Source organism: Schistocerca americana, chromosome 1 (assembly GCF_021461395.2).
Source record: "Schistocerca americana isolate TAMUIC-IGC-003095 chromosome 1, iqSchAmer2.1, whole genome shotgun sequence".
NCBI classification, from domain to species: domain Eukaryota; kingdom Metazoa; phylum Arthropoda; class Insecta; order Orthoptera; family Acrididae; genus Schistocerca; species Schistocerca americana.
This window is the reverse complement of record NC_060119.1, coordinates 683,339,155-683,351,239: the sequence shown is the minus strand read 5'-3', so window position 1 is coordinate 683,351,239 and position 12,085 is coordinate 683,339,155. Positions and strand designations below refer to the sequence as shown.

Sequence of the window (12,085 nt, the reverse complement as noted above, 5' to 3'; positions counted from 1 at the left end):
TTGTTGGAGGCAATACTTTAAGCAGAGTTTGATGTAACACTGAAAGTCATAATCTGAAACAAGGCATCTGGGGTACACGACAGTCCCCCCAGAATTATTGAGGTCCTTGGGTGAATGTACCATGACAAAACTATTCCACCTAGTATGTAAGATAATGGAGACAGGTGAAATTCCCTCAGACTTCAAGAAGAATGTGTTAATTCCAGTTGTAAGAGAAGGCAAGTGCTTAAAAATACATTACTGAATTATCAATTCAATGAAGTCATGGTTGCAAAATACTAACATGTATTATCCTCAGAAGAACAGAACACTTTGTACAAGCCAGTTTGAAGCAAAAGGTTATCAACAGCTTGCACTGAAACCACACTGCAGTTGTGAGAGTCAAACAACATAAAAGAGAAGTCCTAGATCATAACAGACTGAGGCAGGGTTGTAACCTATCCACCCCTCTGTCATTCAATTTGTGCATTGTGCGAATGATAAGGAAAGCAAAGAGAAACTTTGAAAGAGAAAGTACGGGGTAAGGAGATAAATATGTTGGAATGTGTCAAAGGACTTGGAAGATCAGGAACAGAATGGATATGTCATGAAAAGAGATCTTAAGATAAGCAATAGATGAGGAGGATTGCACTGGACATGCAAAATGGAGAGCTACATCAAACCAGTCTTCAGACTGAAGATCCCAAGTGTAGCTCCCTGTTGTTTCTTGCTTCACGTTCTCTGGTCTTAAACAGTTATTTCTCAGCAATGAAAGTTCCTTCTTAATGAAGTACTGCCTACCTTCTTGTGAGAATTCTGGATCTATGCCTCACTTGTGTTTTGCATTGCCATGGACACTTTTTTTCTTTATTCTGTGGACTGTATTGTACAAGAGTTCAAGGAACTGTGTTTAACTTGTTAATGTGTATAATAAATGTTACAGTTCCAAACAGATGCTGCCAGAAATCACTCTGCTAGCAGGTTATATACCTAGGCTATATAATTTGGTGTAATATACTAAAAAAATATTAGATTGGCTAACTGAAATGAGCACACCATGCATCAATTTGGAACCACATAATCACCAATACAATGGCTTCTCTAAATAGCAATTCACTGCCTCCAATTGAGAAACCATGGGAAGAGAAAACTATAATACTTGGCAGTTCTCTTTACAAATATGTCTAGAATGTGAACAATTGTGGGATTGCTTCAGTGCCGAAATACTGGATGTAACTAAAGTCTGCACAGCGAGAGCCAACATTATGCACTCTGTCCAGCCGTCAGTATATATTCATTTGAAAGATATGTCTACAGCTAAAGAAGTGTGGGAACAAGCTAAAGCAAGTCTATGAAGATTCTCACATCTTCCAATGAATAGGTTTGCTGAAGACACTGCTGATGAGGAGACTAGAAAATTGTTCGTCAGTCGAAGAATATGTATCGAAGATAATTTCTACATCACAGAAATAAAATGGCTTGAGCTTCAAAGTTAAAGAAGAATGGATAGGTGTCTTCTTCCTGCAGGACTACCAAATGAATATAAACCTTTAGTTATGATATTAGAAAATTCAGTTTTGCCAGTCACAGGAGAACCATAAAAAGAAATTATTGCTGGAAATAAGTGATGATGTCTGCAATAAATCTTTGACAAATGGCTCTGGTCCATGAGTCATCAAGAAAAAGAATGATGTTGTTACTTTGAAAAAAGTTCCCAGGTGCTACACTGTGATAAGTATGGACGTCTGGCAAAAAGTTGTCACAGCAAGAGCAAAAATGATGGGAAAACTTCAGCCAAGGTGCCCAGCTACCATATGTTCTTTTCAAATGTAGCTGCATGTAAAAATGCATTTACGGAATGGTTTGTAGACTCGGGCATGTCAGTGCATGTCTAAATACCTGTGTGACAAAATAATGTTACGACAGTGACTGGCTCACAAGTTGTAATAGCAGGTAATGACAACTTTTAGCAAATGGTATGTACCAACGAGGCCGATCATATGATCTAATTTTTTAACCAAATTCTGTATTACTGTCAAATTTTGCAGACTTGGGCCATAAAAGTCTAAGGTCATCTGCATTCTGAAGCTATGCATGCACTATGGCTAGTAGAATTTCATTTGAGGGAGGAGTTAATGCTGTGGTCATGCAGTTTGCTTAGAAGGTGAAAAAACAAGACTTCCAACATCTGGCTCAGGAGCTGAGGAAATTCTTGAGCTAGTTCACTCAGATTTGTGTTGAGCAATGCAAACTAGGCCAATTGGAGGAACTAAATAGTTTCTTGCTTGATGAGTGTTCCAGGAAAGTATTTGTATATACTCTCTAAAACAAGAATCAACACAACAACTGATTTAAGACTTTAAAAATCTAGATGAAAGGCAAACTGAAATAAGGATCTGCTCTCTATGTATACATAGTGGCACAGAATATGTGAACGATAATCTGATAAACTTTTTGAGACAAGAAGTTATCTGACATCAAATTAAAGCACAATGTACACCAAAGCAAAACAGAGTAGCTGAGCATTATAACTGTACGATAGCAGAAAAAGCAAGATACCTGTTCTGTGAAGCAAATTTGACAAATAAATTCTCGGCTGAAGCAGTCTCGACTGAATTCTATCAATTAGCAAATCTCTGACTAAGGCACATACAAGACTCCAGAAGAAACTTGAACAAACAAGTAACCAGGTCTTCGACATCTCAAAATATTTGGAAGCAAGGCCAGTGTTCACATTCCGAGAGCCAACTGACAAAAATGGGACGATAAAAGTATTGAATGCATCTTGCTAGAATACTGTGAAGAATTATTAGTGTATAGGCGTTTTGAACCAAATTGCTCGAGAATCAGAAAAACGAGGGACATTATTTTTGTTGAAGGTACTTCTAAGCAGTGTAAAGAAGAAACTGAGTCACAAGAACCAAGTAGATTTTTTCTTCCACTGACGGAAAAGAAGCAGAATAAAGTAACTGAAGTAGAAGAAATTGAACCTGAGACTGTCACATCAAGTAGTACGAGGGCTATCCACAAAGTACATTACGTTTTGGAATTAAAAATAAATAAAGTATTGGAATTTTTTTTATTATATACAGATGAAAGCCACACTTAAATACTACTTTTCTACATAGTTGCCATTTAAATTAAGGCACTTATCGTAGCGATGGACGAGCTTGGAAATTCCTTCATCATAAAATTCGGCCGCCTGCGCCTTCAACCACGTGGTTACCTCTTGTTGAAGCTGTGCGACTCATTACTCGATCGCATCGTTACTGGTGACGAAACATGGGTGACACAAAATTGCAGTCAATGCAGGGGGGGCACACAAATTCCCCCCAAAAACCCAAGAAATGCATGCAGGCAATGTCGGCAAGGAAGGTGATGGCGACTGTCTTTTGGGACAGAAAAGGTGTGGTTTTTGTGGATTTCCTGGAAAGAGGCACTACAATAAACTCTCAAAGATATTGCCAGACTCTGCAGAACCTCAGAAGAGCAATACAAAACAAGTGCAAGGGAAAGTTGGGCTCAAAGATCTTGCTGATTCACGACAACGCCCGGGCCCACATGGCAAATGCCACTCTTGAAGTTCTCGAATCTTTTAAGTGGGAGTTGTTTCCTCATCTGCTGTACAGTCCCGACCTGGCACCAAGCGACTTCCACTTATTCCCAGCAGAAGAAGTGGTTGGCTATGCAGCGTTTTGATGACGACGCACAGCTTCAAGAAGAGGTAACCACGTGGTTGAAGGCGCAGGCGGCCGAATTTTACGATGAAGGAATTTCCGAGCTCGTCCATCGCTACGATAAGAGCCTTAATTTAAATGGCAACTATATAGAAAAGTAGTATTTAAGTGTGGCTTTCATCTGTATATAATAAAAAAAAAATTCCAATACTTTATTTATTTTTAATTCCAAAACGTGATGTACTTTGTGGATAGCCCTCGTATTTTGAAGAATACTAACTGCAATTAGGAATCTAGTCCTATCATACTAAACGGTCAACAGGCACCTATGCTTTTGTCACTGGAAGAAGCAGTGATGCCAGACTATGTTGAAACTGGCTGCGAGCAATACAAGAAGACTTACAATCTCAAAAAGGGAACCACGCATGGGAGTCTGCTCTTTTACCTATTGATAAACCATTAGATGCAAAATGGGTGTTTCAAATGAAGGAAGATTTGAAAGGCATCATAGTACAATATAAAGAACTGTTAGTAATGAAAGGTTGTGAGTAGAAGCAAGGCTGGACTGTAATGATATATATGCACCAGTCGTAAGAGATAACTAATTAAGATATTTATTTGCAGATGTGAATCTATTGGGCGATGCGAGAATTTTAAATATACGTCTTTATTGTGTAAATATGTTTTGCGTTGCTATGGACATGTATTGTATAGAGTTCATGTAACTGTTTAATTTTTTAATTGTGTGTAACAAACCTTACAGTTCCACTCAGAAACTGCTAGAAAATTACTCTGCTAACAATGCTATTCTCATGTCCATTATAATTATCTGGGCTGTTATGCCGTGGTTGGTTGATGAATTCTGTGTCGATTCCCAACGTTTCGTCTCCGACTGCGGGAGACATCTTCAAGGGGGTCTGTAGCTTGATGGTAGGTCCAACACACCCACTGGCTCGCTACTGACTGCCGCTAAATTCCGTGTCCGCGCGCTCCCGCGTTGTGGCGTGATGTCACGTGTTTTGGAAACGTCAGTGCAATTGGCTGCTGTCCGTCGCCGTCGCCATCACCCAGTAGTGGATGGGTGGTACACATCTCCTTTAACACTGGCATCCATATACCATTTAATTTCACACCCTCCTCCTTTCGGTTGAAATTATTTGGGTGTTTAGCGATTTCGATTGCCTCCCTGTAGAGCCTTTCGTAATATCCGCTTGTGGCCGCTAGTACTTGAGTCTCCTCGAAACGAATATTGTGGTTCCCTGGCTGGAAAGCATGCTCCGCAACAGCTGATCGTTCCATTTCTCCTCTTCTACAATTTCCCTTATGCTCTTCCAAACGTTTAGAAACAGTTCTTTAAGTGGTACCCACGTAAACATCACCACAGCTGCATGGGATCCTATACACTCCAGCTTTTTCCAAATTAAACGGTATATGGATGCCAGTGTTAAAGAAGATGTGTACCACCCGTTCACTACTGGGTGATGGCAAAGGCGATCGACGACGATGGACAGCAGCCAATTGCACTGACGTTTTCAAAACACGTGACGTCACGCCGCGGCGCGTGAGCGTGGAGACATGGAATTTAGCGGCTGTCAGTAGCGAGCCAGTGGGTGTGTTGGACCTTCCATCGAGCTACGGACCCCCTTGAAGATGTCTCCCACAGTCGGAGACACAGAATTCATCAACCGACCACGGCATAACAGCCCGGATAATTATAATGGACATGATATTTCCGGCTGTGAAAGTCTACATTTTAATGCTATTCTCGCAGTAATTTTAGAAAGTTTGTTTGAAATATCCATTTCAAGAAACATATTTTTTGTCCTATTTAAGATACTCCTTTCTGATTCAGATTAAAATTTGATATGGCATATGTATCGTACGTATTTAACATGGAATCTGAAATAAATCTGATAGGTAACTTTTCATAGTATTTCAAGCTCACCAATCCTCTAAACCCTAAAAAATGTCTGTATGTAAATAAAATTAATGTGTGTTACAATAGTCTCATGTGAAAATCTACTATTTTCTTCTGTGTGGGACTGAGACTTTATTTCAGGCAGTTTCTTTGTTACCTCATATCAGTATGTATTGTCATGTCTATTTCAATAGACTTTTTTTTCTAATTTTATACTCAGTTTTTTAAACTGTTACATGCTCTTGCCTACAGTAGCATGTTACTCTTTAGATTCCACACTGCTTTTACATGCTGTTCCTGCCTCTTTGTTTCTCTTGCAGATTCTGTGTGCGTATTGTATAGGCGTCACAAAATTTGACATTTGCCTATAAATGTAATTTTCTAGTGTGTTTTACCATTATCGCATACTTATTTGATACAGTCAGTTTAACCATGAGTGGGTGCGTCTGTGTATAAAGTGCGCCAGCCACAAATAACATTGTCTTGTACCATTCCATTGTTGTTCCACAATTGCGAGCCCGTATCTGTTCCGTCATTATTGCTTTAGTTAACACTTTGATAAGTTGTGTTGTACATCCAAGAGAGCAGCAGTAATAGAAAAAATTCTCAGTCTATGCCAGAAAATGACTCAGAATCTGAGCCAGCAGCACAAACCCACAATGAGGTAGTTGTCTACATGATGATTAGCAATCGAAAAAGCAGTTGGCTGGGATCTGAAACAACTGCGCTGTTTCATGCTTCGACTGGGTCATTAATGTGGTGTAACTTTTCTATACAGCAGTAGATTCATATAATGGAAGTTCATTTTATTATTGTTTAAGTAAACAGTGATGTAACTCATATAATATTGGTTTATTTTAACCTTCTGTAAATAACTAAGATTACGCTGTGATATTGTTTATTTTAGCAACATAAAGACAGCTATGCTTGACGTTTATACAAAGTATGCTGCACTCCCACTCATGTTATAAACAAAGGCGTGCCCACTTCATGGTTAATGATTGAGTTTTTATTTTGAGACACATTCTGCAGTATATATTAACCTCTTTGTTATCTTTGCTAATGGTTTTTTAAATTTTGTTTCTAGATGATGGAAAAGGAAGACGAGGGGAAACAAGAAAAAACCAAATCTGCTGAGTCAAAAAAAGATGACAATATGGAAGATGGTGAAGAGCCAATGGATATAGAGGATGCAGGAAAGGCTAGTGGAAAGTCTAGAGAGAAGAGTGAGGAGACAAATAAGCCAAGGCCATTACACCGCACAGCTTCTATTTTTCTGCGCAATTTGGCTCCTACAATAACAAAACAGGAAGTAGAAGCAGTAAGTATTTATTTTATCTTTTGGAATTATTTGATGACACAGATCAAAATTATTAATATTTTCAAATATTTTTATGAAAGCTGCACAGTAAAGTGCTGAGTTGAGTAATTAGAAATCCAGGTGATAGCTGAGCACTGTTGGTGATATGGCTGATTAATTTGCAGATGTGTAAGAGATATCCTGGATTCCTACGTGTGGCTATTGCTGACCCACAGCCTGAAAGGAGGTGGTTCAGGAGAGGTTGGGTAACATTTGAAAGACAAGTGAACATTAAAGAAATATGTTGGAACCTCAACAACATTCGGGTGAGATTTGGATAACATTTAAACAAGAGAATTCTTTTATCTTTTGTACTAATAAGATGTGTTTAAAATTGGAAGTTAGATTTTATTATGTTTATATTTCATAAATCATTAGTTGTCAGACCACAGTAAAACCTTACCAGATTGTAGAATTGGCTCCAAAATTTTATTTGGTAATTTTGTTTTGAATGTCCTATTGTGTAGATCTCCTCACAGATGCACAAGTCACTGAAGTGGGCATCAAATAGAAAAACTTGCAAATTTTCTGAAGCATTTTTGTTCTCTCGATTACAAATAATCCCATTCACTATTAATTGTGAGATTTTTTTTAAAGAGGGGCAGGCTGTCAAACGGGCCGACTGGAAGCAGGAGAGGCACCGCAGGACATTTCAATTTCCACTGTTCTGTGTAGGTTTAATGGCATCCATTACAAAATATGCACATTTCAATTCCACAGAGCGAAGTACAGTGATGTGCTATAGAAGAATGCTGTATGAAGAGGTGCGGCACTGCACTTCAGTGCACTTAACACCAAATAATATGTCTTACATTTCCTCCAACACACATATTTTATGTTTCAGACTTTTTAGAAAGATGTGCGCTACAAGATGAACATGTTTTTGAAATTTTTTGACCTGGTTCGCAAATATCGTAGATCCAGGGCTGATGCGCAGAGCAGTCTGAGTCACAGTGAGTAGTCTCCACGTGACCCGTGTTTACATTCAGCGATTTTGCTGTTTTCCCTTCGTTTACTCTCACGTCAAATGAAAACAAAACGGATATCTGTGGCCGGGAGCTATCAAGTGAATTAAAATACATTCACATAATTCCGGTAGGCTAAAATATGTTTTTAGTTTCAGATTTTATTTTATTTTCATATTTCTGACAAACATTAATTGCCTTGCTGAACAATGAAGTTATTTTTGTCTGTTTGCTAAAGAAATTTGACTTTCATTAACCTTTTCCGCAGAGGCAGTCAATGTATTTGAAACGAAATGTTTAATTCTGGAGTACTGGCTAGTTTCACCTGTTTGCTGCATTTCAAGTGCATGTTTTCATCTTCTAGCATGTATGGAATTATGCCATAATAAAGAACCAAACATGAGATAATACAGTACTGGTACTCCAAGAAAATTTATGTCCCGAAAATCACACCGAAAAGCTTAATATGTGCACTTTAAGGCGAACTACCCTTTTTAGTATGGTTCACGAAATTCCGATGCTCTTGGAGTATATCTCTGTCTTGTTTCTTTTATGACATATTGTAAGAAAGATCTTTTAATGTTTTACATGTTTTACACATACGAACATAAGGGCTGGTCTGGCACTCTCTGGCAACTGCTGAAATCAATCTAACAGGTTGCAGGAAAATATTGCGAATTGTGGTTCGAAAAGTGTTATTTCAAAGTAAATTTCCTTTTATGCAAGATGAACTACGTGCAAGAATGTACGATGAATTTCTTAAATCACAGAGCGTTTGATCTTTTTTAAAAATCAACTCTGATGACAAGCCCTTTAGAAGAATTTCGAGCCCAGAAGATCAGAGATTTATGTCGGTATTAAAAATTTTACTGGTGTATTTGTGTGATGTATCTTAAAGTGTAACATGCGCTAAACAGATCAACATTATATGTGAAAGCTTAGCTTCTCTTGTAGCGTATTAGCTTTGAGACAAATATTATATGCAAAAGCTTTGCTTTTCTTGTAGCAACACTATGTATATTAACTTAAATCATTAACTTTTCCTGTTGGTGGAATTCGAATTTATACTCTCGTAATACGAAAATATGCAGCATACTTGTTGCTGCACATCAAAGATCTTTCCAAAATGTGTTTTTTTTCCCCCTTGAGTTTTGTTTTCTAAAGTGCCGATAAATTATATGCTGCTGTATAAAACCATATCGATTCAAAGGACTGATAAGTTTTACTGTTCCTACGAAAAGTATAATGTCACTTAACACGGAGGAAGCGTGTTTTCACCCAGGAGAGAATGTATTTAACCGAGAGATCTGCAAAAAATCCAGGAATTTTTTTTTACTTTTTCGCATATACACCATGTCTATTCACAATGTATGTTCCAGACATTATCCACATATGCCACTGAATTATATCATTGTACGACATATAGCTCAAGAGATGTGACAGATTATATACAGGAGTTAGATTCTTTAAAGAATCGGTGCTGGAGGTTTACCTCTTGCCTTTGGGGTTAAGATCAGCTGCAGTGTCCTCTAGCACTACATATATATATTGGTAAATGTTTGTTCACCACATCCTACTTAGTTGACTTGCCCCACCTTGTCTTGTGCCTGTCCGCATCTTGCTGTTGCTGCTGTGGTACTGTTTATATTTTGTGTTTTTGAGTCTTCATACCACTTGTCCTTAAATCAAATATCACACCAGTCTATATTGAGACAGCTTTACTGTGTAAGTGTATAAAATTCCACTTAAAAACATTTCGTTGCAGCTAGTAAGAAGTTCACATTTTCATTGGTATGTGGACAGCACATGAAACATGATGTGCAGTATTGATTTGGACTTTACTATCTAAACATTGCAAAAACAAAATTTCAAGTACCAGATGAAACACACAAGAAAATACACCTGATGCCTTTTAGGAGACGCGTCCGACATACTTTTACAGGGTGTACAAGCCCTCGGAAATACGGGAAAAACCTTGGAATTTTTTCGTCTGGAAAAAACGGGGGAAACTCAGGAATTTTTAAGTATTCCAGGAATTTTTCATTGTTTCAACTTTCAGTTAATTTTTTATAATTTTAACTGACAAGAACTCATAATCTAACAAAGAATTTTACTTTAGCCTTTGTCAGCAGTAGACACACACATACGTGCGCACGCGCGCGCGCGTGCGCACACACACACACACACACACACACACACACACACACACACACACACACGCACGCAAGCGCAACTTGCACTCACATCTGCAGTCTCAGAACACACACACACTCACGCAAGCGCAACTTGCACTCACATCTGCAGTCTCAGAGAGCTGAAACTACATTGCGATCAGCAGCATCAGTGCATGATGGGAGTTTTAAATAAAGATGGGGCCCCTCCACACCCGCACCAACGTGGTGACTAGGCCAAAAGTTCTACTGTCACCTCCGTCAACATGTTAGTTATCTGTAAGTGGATCACAGGATGCTGGGCTGTGATGTTATCCGTGTGTCTGGGTAAGACTACGCATTAACACGGTCCATCAGGTGATAGATAATGGACGAAATGCAAGTGAGGGAGCGATTTGAAGAGCAGAAGGAAAAAATTGCCAAGGCTCGTGCCGTGGGAAAAAGCCTCTGCGACAGTGGGATGGGTAGTAAGAGCAGTAGTGGCTTACTAGCTGCAATAGTTCATGTAAGGTTGGATTTGTTAGTATGGGTATCACGCATCATTACCGTGGCAAGCGATGGCGATGTATCCCAGTTGCTGCAGCTGCTACATTCCTGGAACAATCAAGATCGTTAGTAGTGGGAGATCGGCCATAGATCATCTCACTGCATGGGGGATGTGTGGAGCTTGTCTGCATGCAGTATTCCGTACGGCTTCCTTGCGTGGTACCAGTTATTCGGCAGTGTGTTCCAGCTGGATATCCAGTAATGGCGTCCGATTAACAGGGGCTCACCTGTACTGTTGTGTTTGCGTGTGCTTGGCCATAGAGGTTAGGTCCTTACAAGTATGTCTTTTGGTCTTATGTGTTTCCATCTATGGTTGTGGTCGTAGTTCCCCAGAGTCAGAATAAATGGGTTCTGCAAATGTCTGGAGTTTCTGTATAGTCTTGTGGTGAGTTTGTGGATTACCTCCGTGAGAGTCTCAAGTCTGTATTCTCAGTGAAGGTCCGCGATGCGTGTGTATCGTGAAGCATTGCTTATGATTTTGAGTACTTTGTTTTGTATGAGCTGCAGACAGCGTAGGCGTGTAGGTGTAGCGTATCCCCAGACAGGAGCTGCGTACGTCATCAGGGGTCGAATAAGTGCCATGTACATGGACCTCGACACTCTTCTGCTCAGTGTGCTACACCTGCTGAACATAGGGTAGAGTTGTTTGAGCCTCGCACTAGCTCGGTTGGTCATGTGTTGTATGTGGTCCCCCCAGAGTAATTTCCGGTCCAGCCAGACACCGAGGTATTTGACTTTCTCACAGAAACGTATTGGGCGTGCATGTGGAGTTATTGGTCTGCAGTATCGGTGTTTGCCCAGTTGCTTCGGTCTTCTAGTGAACAGAATGGCTTCACACTTGTCGACGTTTACTCTAACACGCCATTTCTCCAACCAAGGCTCAGCCACTCTGAGTGCAGTCTTTAAGCGTGACGTAATGTTTGATGGTTTCCAATCTTGAGTGAGGATGGCTGTGTCATCTGCGTAGATGTCATCGTTGTGTTGTGTGTGGTTGGGAGATCGTTTATGTAGAGGGCCCTAGGATGCTTCCCTGGGGTACCGTATTTACTCGAATCTAAGCCACACTTTTTCCAGTTTTTGTAATCCAAAAAACTGCCTGCAGCTTAGAATCGAGTGCAAAGCAAGCGGAAGTTCTGAAAAACGTTGGTGGGTGCCGCCACAACTAACTTCTGCCGTCGAATATATGTAGTGCTACACAGGCATGCTTTGTAGGCACAAAGATAAATACTGGTACCAAATCCTCTGCGTCAGTAAATAAATTTAAAAAAAAGGTGGAAGACGAGCTTTTTTCTCCGCCCCGAGTTTCAACCACTGCATTTTCATACATTATCCAACGAAGTAAATACAAATTCCGTATTGTTCATCTTCGAATGTAGCAGCATTTTAATGTAGTACAAAAATCCAACTGGCAAGACTGTTTGGGATGTTTGTCAATATGGCCAAATCTACTCGTCAATATGGCCAACTCT

The 12,085-nt window shown here is 39.6% G+C and overlaps 1 protein-coding gene across 9 annotated transcripts in view; it reads left to right on the top strand.

The window, feature by feature from the left end:
- The window catches only part of LOC124609023 (serrate RNA effector molecule homolog), a 199,970-nt gene that overhangs the window by 130,401 nt on the left and 57,484 nt on the right, over nucleotides 1-12,085 (top strand). For all 9 annotated transcript variants that reach the window (XM_047140040.1, XM_047140038.1, XM_047140042.1 and 6 more), the window contains 2 exons: nucleotides 6,662-6,895; nucleotides 7,060-7,200. In XM_047140040.1, the coding sequence (XP_046995996.1) occupies nucleotides 6,662-6,895; nucleotides 7,060-7,200 (375 nt within the window). The remainder of the gene's footprint in view (nucleotides 1-6,661; nucleotides 6,896-7,059; nucleotides 7,201-12,085) is intronic.